Source organism: Babylonia areolata, chromosome 18 (assembly GCF_041734735.1).
Source record: "Babylonia areolata isolate BAREFJ2019XMU chromosome 18, ASM4173473v1, whole genome shotgun sequence".
NCBI lineage: Eukaryota > Metazoa > Mollusca > Gastropoda > Neogastropoda > Buccinidae > Babylonia > Babylonia areolata.
Window position 1 is genome coordinate 16,098,536 of NC_134893.1, and position 10,759 is coordinate 16,109,294.

Genomic DNA, 10,759 nt, shown 5'->3' on the forward strand with positions numbered 1-10,759 from the left:
TCCCTATCATTGTGCAATCAGTGTTTCAAGTAGCAAACTTAGCAAAAGGACCCTACATTTTGTATCTCTGTATCACCTAGTAACAAACATGTTTTTTGTTTTTTTTAAAAAGAAGATAAAAAAAAATAAGCCACACTGTTTTATTATTAAAAACCAATGAAAAGGACTAAAACATCAGTCAGACTTATGCCCCAACTCTATGCTATAGTTCAACAACAGCTGAATTGCACTTAGATGGGCAGCATTGTTTTTAAGTTCTTGAAATTGCTGATGAAGGTTATGAGGACAACCTGTGAGAAGAGAATCACAGTACCTGGTAGTTGATTTGTGAGGGCACAAAAACAGAAATAAGTTTTTGTAGTTTCAATGGAAAGGTACTGATGAACAGAGTTAATCTGTCAAAGTTCAAGATTGATTATGCATATCAGACTGACCACTTGAGTGTGCATACTGAGGTTTGAGTCAAGAATGACTCTGAGATTCCTTGCTGATTTAGAGAACTAAACTGTGGCATGGCCGACTACAAGACAGCCAGGGAAAGAGGCAGAAGTGGTTACTCTTGAAGAGGAAATAATCACAGCCTCAGTTTGTCACCATTTAGCTTGAATTTGTTGAATGTCATCCAGTACTGAACATCAAGAATGCAGTCTTGCATTGACTGAATAGACTGCCTATTTGGCTAAGATGCATCCTCCAAGAAATTTTAAAGAATTTCTGACTTTAACAATACCTTAGGTGCAACACATAATCAGGCGCACGTAAGAATGATATAAACAATATGTCCAGCTTTGACGTGTTGATCACTGTCATTACCGTGGCCATTTTGAAGTGATAATGAAGTCCTGATGTCATCATCGAAACTCCCTATACATCTACTTTCATGTTCGTTCTGATGGTCTTTTGAATCCATCATGCTCCCACTGGTGTTTCGCAAATGAGCTGGTTTTTAATCTGGTTCATGGGAAGGTTTAATTTATTATCATTACCACAACATCATATTTCCAGGTTCAGAGGTCAGCTTTGATACAATTCTGATTTACGACAGCATTCTGATTGATTTTATCCATATATTAGTACTGTAGGGCGTATGGATCAAGGTTGAGGAAAAGTTATCATCTTATAGTCTTTGAAATATGGTAATTACTTAACCCATTCATCCCTTGGGCATTTACAGCCTTGGCTGGCTCCCAAACCATATTCATGCGGAAATATGCAGAAAATATACTGTTTTACCTACAAATTTCTTGAGGACACATATGGAAATACTATTGAAGGTAGTTTCCTTTGCCTGTGGTTTATGCATATGTAGGTATGCAAAAAAAACGTTTTAAGACAAATTTTGATGCCAGAGCATTGCTCTGGTGCTGGATTCATTGAGTTAAGAGAAAGCCAACTGATAGGATAAATGTTACTTTCATGCCTCACCAAAGCTAGAGTGTCAAGACTGCTCAGCCCAATACCCTACTCGTCGTATCCATTTCGTCTTTTCAGGAAATACATGGGTTCTGGTTTTGTTTGTTTTTTGTTTTTTTTAAAAGTCACATCAACTTAAAAACTAATTCATATATAATTTGAATAATCCTGATTATCAAGTCATTGCACAAGCTTCCAATAAATCATATATATCTTGAACCAAGTAAAATATACTGCATAACAATGGAATGAAGTGAAAATGAATGTAGGAGGTCACATGAACCCTCTTAAAACTTGAACCATTCAATAATGATTTATGGTGGGATTCATATGGGGATGGGAGCAATTCAATTCAATTCAGCTTTGTGAATCCGACTGGAATTACACACCATTAATTTCCCCAAGAATCTAAAAGAAACAAAGCATCAGAAAGCTCTCTAAATGTCCTGTTGTCTACCGCAGCTGCTCTGTGGAAAATACATTCCGCTGGTATAAAACAACAGCAAAGGAAGCTAAAAACAAAGACTCTGGCATAGTATGTAAACATCCCGATGCCTCACAGATCAGTGGTGAGATGTCGTCACTCCTACTGCCAGTTTGCACAGGGACAGTCCCTAAGCAACCACTGGATCTTTGATGTCTGAGCGCTGGATACCAGCAGTGTTAATGCCCCCACCAATCAGCTTGGCCTTCTTTGGGGATGGCTCCTCAGCCTCCTTTTCAATTTCTTTGGTGCCAATCTCCCGATGAAGACAGTGACTTGGTTTATCAAAGGCACTGAGGTCAGCTTTCCCACTCACTATGTCAGAAAAATAGGTGTCCAGGAGTCCTACAACCAGATCAACGTCTTCCCGGCTGAAGGTCATGGGGGGCTTGAATTTGATCACATTGTTGTGGGGCCCATCTTGACTCAGCAGGATGCGGGCCTCTTTCATCCTGTGGTATTTCATTATTGTCTTGAGGTTCTGATTGATACAGTGTTTAATTATCTACAGGCTGAAGCAATAACATTCACACACTCATGCACATACACACACACATGTACAGACACAGACACACGCACACACATATACACACACGCACACACACACACACACTGTAAAACTTTCAGATTATCTAACTTTCTTCAAGTTCTAAAAAATTCTTATCACATATAACTTGTATATATATTTTTAGAAAGGCAGAGAAACATATCCAATTTTCATTACACCATGTATAGTGACTGGCACTCTTGTCAAACATTTTCTCTTATGACATGTGCTTTATCAAGCTTTACCTCTTCTACCTCATTCTTAGATTTAGAGTCAATGACTTTGAAATTTTCTTGCTCAAAATTACCGATAAACACCTCAGCCAGAAATGTCTGTATCCAACATCTCTTCACAAAGGTTCAAAAACATTTCAACACTGCACAAAGTCTTTTTTTTCTCCCACTCAAACAGTGCTGTGATGTCACAGAACATTGCTACAGTTTGTCACAGCTGTACTGTATTGTGAGTAATATCATCTCAATAAATACAACTGTTGATGCTTGTCTCAAGGCTGGTAACAGTGGTGAAAAACAAAACAAAAGGGAGGTGCAAAATGCAGGACTTACTTGGTGACCGTGTAGGTGGCAGCTTGGGTGTGTGGTTCCCTGGAGGTTCTGTCCTTCACCAAGTCAATGCCCACAAACAGCCCTCGTCCTCTGCTCCACACAACACAAAACAGATGTGCAGGTATTGTGATGTGTGCTGTGTAGTGTGTTATGATTTTCTGTTTGTATGAACACAGATTAATGTTTGAGTGTCTGGCTGGAAGTCTGTGCAGAGTTATGCAAAAGACTTTTCATTCTAGTGTTTAAAAGGAAATTTTCTTCCTAAAATTACATTTAAGTAACATACTTATTGTGACCCACTAGTGCAGACTCCAGCAGGGTTCTGATTCCTGTCCTGTGAAATGACTACCCGCCTATGCGGAGAAAATGAAAGTAGCTATGGCCGATAACCTCCCGAAGTAGGTTACCTCCCCTTTGCATCCCTGACTAGCGCCCTCTTTTGACGGCAGCCATCTTGACTCCCGCTCCTGTGCTCTGCATACGGCTAAGTTTTTTTTTGTATTTTCTGTCTGTCAATCCATTTTTTGGTGTTCTCATTTTGTGTCTGGTGATGAATCACAACAGGTCACAAAACTACTTGGCTCGACTGGGCGATCAAGCTCATACTAAGGCGTGATCACAATCGACCGAAATGCATGTTTTACATGCTGGTGCAGTCATAGACCTCTACAAGCTTTATGTCATGTTAATTGTGATGAAACGCAGAGGATGAAACACTACATATGCAGTACAAATGTATTAAAAAACAACAAATAGCAAAACCAAATCTTGTGAGACACCAAAATCACAGTACACACAGCAAAAATTAATTGATCTGTTTACCACCAGACATACTTCATATGATAATACATGAAACACTGTGAATCATGCAGTTTTAGCTGGAAGAAAAATCAAAATGTCCAAGGGCGTTTCTTTCTGCCACAAATGTCACAAATGCAGGAAAAGCGAGAAAACACAAGGGATATAATCCACCCTCAGTTTCCAAAAAACTTGAACACCAATTTGGGTTATCTCCCATCAACTAACTTCAACAGGTGAATTCATAACATCCTGCATGCACACAGCTATACATAACAGAGAATATCCATCCTACTTCAACAGGTGAATTCATAACATCCTGCATGCACACAGCTATACATAACAGAGAATATCCGTCATACTTCTAGAGGCAGCCAAGGGGTTAAACATGGACTTCACACACATCATACATACATTTTGACAAGCGCAACTTCTGTGATAAAACCATTGCAGATTTGTGAATCATGGTACTAGAACAAGATTACCAACCTGACATCTCCAACTATGTCATGCTTCTCTTTCAGCTTGAGAGCGCAGTCCTTGAGGTATCCCCCTACATCGGCAGCATGATTCATGAGACCCTCCTCCTCTATCACATCCAGCACAGCCAGACCAATGGCACAGGACACTGGGTTACCCCCGTACTGAAACCAAAACCAACACACAAATATAACATAACACATCAGTTATTTTTTATATAATCTGCTATTTTCAACACACAAAAAACCCTTAAACTATTATTTCACTGAAGTTATGAGCACAAGCACTCACATAAAAAAGCACTGATGCCTGAAGTTGTCAAATACTATATATATGGAAAAAAAGAAAAGAAAGAAAGACAAAAACAGCAGATTTGTATGAATGAAATAATGAAATTAAACTACTGACATAAAATATCTGGATAAGATTTTAGCCATAAAATGGACTGACTGATTAAATTCATCATACAGATTTTAATACCACTTCAATGAACTTGAAAAACAATATGAAGTATAACATCTTACCACCCAAGAGGACTGGTGCAGTGTTTAGCAACCACATCCTACTGGGAGACTGCGTTTGAAACCCATCATAAATGCAGACACTATGCAAGGAAGCTTCGAATACAATCCTGTCATGTAGTTTTAAACCAAACTGAATCTTCATGTCATTATCTCCATTCTTACTGTACATCAAAGAACAAAATATGCCCCTTGTTCTCAGTTTTCTTGGTGACCTCAATTGTCTTTCAACTTTCAGTCCATAATGAACATTGACTGCAGATTCATGGGGATGTTTGCTGGAGGGATGCACTTATGCTTTCCACTTTAGTGCAGTAACATGCACTTGTCAGTCTGGCTCTGTGACTGTGCAATTTTCTGTCATTTAAAAGGGGCTCAACAAATGTTGCTCTGACTATACCGAACAGTGCAGCACTGCTGGAAACACCCAGAAACATACGAACAGAAGACCAGTTACAAACACAAACAAATGTAGAATGCACAGCCCATAGACAAAAGAAAAAAAAAAACCAAGGTGATCCAGTATCATTGAAAACTGTCGTCGACAAAAATAGGCTTATTTCAATCAATGGCACTGGGAATGCAGAAAAACCGAACCTTGGGTGTGGCTATGATAGATAAGGTTAGCATGAGAGTGATGCAACTGAAACAACACAGATGTACGACAATAAAGAAAAACAAAAATATTATATATGTATTGGATGTCATAAAATATGATTTAACAAGAGAGGCAAGGCCTTCAAGACTTAGTTGTGATACACTTAAAAAAAAAAAATCTAATTGTTAAACTGTGTTCTGTATTTGTTATTATAAAGCTTCGGGTTAAAAAAAAGAAAAAAGAAAAAGTCCTGACGGCAGATTCGAACCACGCGTGTTCAGGTGAGAAGAAACTGTCTTACCCATTACACTATGGTGGCTCCTTAACTGATGTTCAAAAATGTAACATTTAAACATGCTTTTTATAAACCAATTGCGGTATTCGCAGTGAGAACGCTGTTTCAATCATATTATTCTGGTGTATCTTGGGCATTCAAAAAATCTTAAAGGGCAATTAAAAATTCTTTTTAAGTCCACGGTGAAGGTGACGTGGCTATCGCCACAATCACACTGCAACATTTAGCCGTTTTCTCTAGATCTAGATTGATGTACAAGTTTAGTTACACCCACTGGGAACTTGTGTACGACACAGTCGATTCAATTTCTCTTTTTTGTTCATTCTAGTTTTATAGTTTTAAAGTTGATATGAAAATTGAGTATTTTGTTAAACTAATATCACGTAGAGCCAAGTACAAGTACTTCTAAACGTTGTATGAAGTGAAAAGGACTTCATTTTGAGAAAAGTCGACTGGAAATTTTTACGTTTCATCAAGGGTATTAACTCTCATGGTTTATTATATAAACTGTGAATTCCGACTGCTTTTGTTGATATTTTTATGGCAGTTTGGGGCATAATCCAGTAAGTGATAAGGCGTGCACAAATCTTTCTCTGAATAAATATTTAATGGTCTCCTTCTCCAACTTTCCATCACATGTTATCATGTATTGTCAATTGAATATAGAATTAAACGGCAGGTCAACAACTTGAAACAATATGGCGTCCTTCGTGTTTGCGGAGAATATGAGCACGCACTTTGAATATGTATAAATATGTGTATACAACTGATTTTTGCCCATGACCTACAGGGCTCAACCAATAGATCTATAAAGTCCACTGGTAGTATTGATTTTTGTATTTTCCGAAAAAGACCACTTGTGCAAATGAACATAATGAAAGCCCTGTACACTGAGAGTAAAACACACAAGCTCTTTATGTATTGAGTATAATTTCAAAATGTAATGTTTAAGATAAAGATCAGTTTAAAGCAAATTAACCCCCCTAGCATTAATTACAGATTAATTTCCCTTTTTTACTATCTGCAGCAAAGACATGCACCAGAAATATAACTTCCATGCTTAGCAAAAGAAGTTCCTGTTTGAACAAAAATGATAAAAATGACTGCTCTTGTTGTTGTGTTAGAATATCAGATCAAAGTGCCAAGTTTAGAGAATAAAAAAAAAATAAATATAACAGTAAATTCAGTTTGCATATAATTTGGCTTTTTTGTTGTTGTGCCCATCCCAGAGGTGCAATACTGTTTTAAACAAGATGACTGGAAAGAACTGAATTTTTTCTATTTTTATGCCAAATTTGGTGTCAACTGACAAAGTATTTGCAGAGAAAATGGCAATGTTAAAGTTTACCACGGACACACAGACACACACACATGCACACAGACAACCGAACACTGGGTTAAAACATAGACTCACTTTGTTTATACAAGTGAGTCAAAAACTGAATCATGTACTGGCAGATGACAAATTAAAAAAATCAATCATCAGAGACAATGAGCCAAAAGTAAAACAATCTGGAAATGTTTGTTTAGAACATGAGCCACTGGGGGTATCTTTTAACTACACAATTAATGCGTTTACACATCAAAAGCGCCAGAAGCATATATACCGTGTTGAAGTATTCAACGCCACAAGAATGGAAACTGGCAGCAATGTCAGTGGTGGTGACAACAGCAGCAATTGGGTGTCCATTACCCATGGGCTTTCCGATGGTGACAATGTCTGGTTCTACACCTGTAACATTACCCAATTCTTTGATCTACTTCATCTTGTTTTGCAAAACTCTCTTTCTCTCTCTCTAACACACGAATACACTTATTATAAACATAAAATATATGTATGGGGGCATAATTCTCCACAAAGATATTTCTCCACAGATCTGATAAATGCTTTTATCTAAAGCAGCACATATCATGCAATTTCCAGTGCTTTCTAGTTGTACTCAAGCAAGATCCCCTGACATTTTTTTTAACCTTTCTATAGCAAATATGTTTTTGATGATGTGTCTGGTTGGTTAGCAACACAAGACATGATGTTTCATATAACACACACACACACAAATGCACACACCAACACTCACAGACACATGCACACACACACACATACACTCACACACAGTCATAGACATACAAGTACACAGACTCCCATACACACACACACTTTTCACCAAGAAAAAAAAGAAGACAGAACTGACCATCCACTTGATAGGACCACATGTGTGTGCCAACACGCCCAAAGCCCACCTGCACTTCATCAGCAATGCACACACCTCCAGCCTTGCGCACAGACCTGCACACATGGATCTAAATCATTGAATCAGCGAATTTCCCTCTGTGTGATGCCATGGCATATGAAAGCATTTCTAAAAAGTGTATCATTTATGCAAAAGACAATGACCAATACTATGATCATATAAAAGCATTGCATGAGTGTGTGTGTGTGTGTGTGTGTGTGTGTGTGTGTGTGGGGGGGTGTTCTTAGTTTTTTTTCAACTGACTATTTTCATTTCTTTCTCTCTGCAGATGTGGGCTGCAACTCCCAAGGTCACATTCATGAACGAATGGGCTTTTAAACAAATGACCATTTTGGTGGTGTGCATGCTGGATATATATATTTGTGTTTCTATAACCCATGAAATGCTGACATGGATTACTGGATCATTAACATGATCTTCTGCAAGATTTTATACATGAAAGTAATCAAGGCACCAGCAGGTCTGCAAGCAAACTGACCAGGAAGATATGAAAAAAACGAATTCCACCCTCAATCCACCAGCTGACGATACTGGGACTGAACCCAAGGTTGTCAGATTGAAAGTCCAACATTAATAATTAAGCTATTGTGCCCGTTATCATTTTTTTAAAGCTGTTTTTAGGGGTTTGTTCAATATATATTCACAAACTAATTTCAACACATCATTTGTCTTATCCCCAGATAAACACCCCCTACCATATCCCCCTTTTTCCCATGAACACCACCGTCAATAACACCAATCACCTACTCATAGACACGCCGCAGGTATCCCTCAGGGTAGATCACCTGGCCCCCACAGCTCTGCATGGACTCAGCAATGAAGCAGCACACTCCTTTGTCGTTCTTCTGGATACCGCTGATGATGGCGTCCACGTCGGAGGCATACTTGGCACCCAGATCTTCTCCAGGGTAGTCACAGTCACGGTACTGGCCGCGGAATCTGTCAGGGCACGGGACCTATAACAGGAAATGTTTGTCATTACTGAAATGATTCAAGTCACTGGTATAATCGAGATAAAAGAAAAGACTGTGAGGAAAAGAGGGATGGGGGTGAGGAGTGTGCTTTGAAGTGATGATAGTCTTGCTGCTGAGAAAGAAAACCACCACCTTTCCCTATCATCATCACTGAGGGGACTGACATGGAAGAGTTTGTTTTCTCCTTTAATCCTCTATGTGCACTGTGGGCAAATAAGACTGCCACCAAAGATCTCCATGGCTGCCTGTCTAGTTCTGTCCTGTGCTATCCTCCACCCAGTATATACAAGAGGGAAATGTTAAGAGCAAACAGCTCAGTACAACAAAAAAAGTATTCTGACACACCTCACACAAAAGCATACAAATAAAGGAAAAATATTCCAGTCCCACCACTGTCATCCACATCATTTAATACCAAAAATGAAGTGCCACCGAAACCAATCTCACCACATGAACATAATCAGGCTTCTTGTGAACATCATCTGTCATCCCAACCAGTTTGTAAGGACTGATGTTGATCAGCGAAATAACATGCCCATGGTATGCTCTGCAACAATTCCAATCATAAGCAACATTCATTTATCATATCAACTTCTTGGGAAAACAAGGCTCATTCACTGAATTCACTGAACTAAATCAATGTGGAACTGTTGAAAAGAAAAGAAAAAAAACATGAAAAGATAAAAGATTAACTGAAAGAGATGGTGAAAAATCAAGCAGACACACCACAATGTGCAAGGTGAAGTTTTTGAATCTATGTAGAACTGTTGATAAGGGATAAAAAAGAAGAAGATTATTTGTTATATGGAGAGAGAGAGACAGACAGACAGACAGAGACAGAGAGTGAAAGAGAGATATAGAGACAGAGAGTGTGGTGTGTGTGTGTGTGTGTGTGTGTGTGTGTGTGTGTGTGTGTGTGTGTGTGTGTGTTTGTGTGCATGTATATGTTAATGAGCGGACAAATGATCAAAACGGAGGAGGGATGAAGAGAGAGAGAGAGACAGAGAGAGAGAGAGAGAGAGAGAGAGAGAGAGAGAGACAGACAGACAGACAGAGACAGATATACAGACAGAAAAAAAGAACAAGAGAGAGAGAGAGAGAGAAACAAGAGAGAGAGAGAGTGAACAAAAATCAGACAGGATCACACAGGATCCTGAAGGCTGATATAAAACACCATCATGAATTAAAAGGATTACTGGATTATCTGCCATGACACACTATCCTGGTGTCCTTTTCTGCCATCCCTGTCTCCATTTCCTTGACACTTACAATAATACTCTGGTATCCTTGTGTCACAAAAAAAGTGTTTTCCCAGCCATTTACTGTTTTCCCTTCTTGAAAAGACCACAGCAATCTTTGTGTCCCCCAGTCTGCAGACCCCTCAGAGATGTCAGTCAGTCCCTGATAGTGCAACACTATTTGGTGCCAAAACATAACTCTGGGCAAGTAAAAACAACAACATACCAAAGCACAATTCATAGTCTCCCTTGCACTTTTTAAAACCAACCAACCAACAAAACCTTTCCTTCATAAAAACCCAAGTATCCCTATCTTTTTTATGAAAATCACCAATGATAGCTTTGCTTTAGACATAGAGACAGACACAGAGACAGACACACAGAGAGAATACATGCATGCACATTAAAAAGAGTTAAACCTCACTTATCTATATGCATAAAGACATGTAATCTCAATGAGGTATGTTTGCTGTTGAACATGTAATTAAAAAATGATACATGTTTGTTTTGGGTTGGGTTTTTTTTTTTTATACAGAAACAGTGGAAAGTGGAGAGAAAAAAATGCAGACAATGAAAATACAAAGTATATACAT

At 38.6% G+C, this 10,759-nt stretch overlaps 1 protein-coding gene across 1 annotated transcript in view; it reads right to left on the reverse strand.

The window, feature by feature from the left end:
* Window positions 1–874: 874 nt before the first annotated feature.
* Window positions 875–10,759, reverse strand: part of LOC143292520 (5-phosphohydroxy-L-lysine phospho-lyase-like) — a 21,960-nt gene continuing 12,075 nt past the window's right edge. Inside the window, exons 5-11 of the mRNA XM_076602882.1 lie at window positions 9,376–9,475; window positions 8,702–8,910; window positions 7,895–7,989; window positions 7,310–7,434; window positions 4,298–4,452; window positions 3,011–3,100; window positions 875–2,349 (exon numbers count right to left, since the gene is read on the reverse strand). Coding sequence (XP_076458997.1) covers window positions 2,028–2,349; window positions 3,011–3,100; window positions 4,298–4,452; window positions 7,310–7,434; window positions 7,895–7,989; window positions 8,702–8,910; window positions 9,376–9,475 — 1,096 coding nt within the window. The 3' untranslated portion in view covers window positions 875–2,027. The remainder of the gene's footprint in view (window positions 2,350–3,010; window positions 3,101–4,297; window positions 4,453–7,309; window positions 7,435–7,894; window positions 7,990–8,701; window positions 8,911–9,375; window positions 9,476–10,759) is intronic.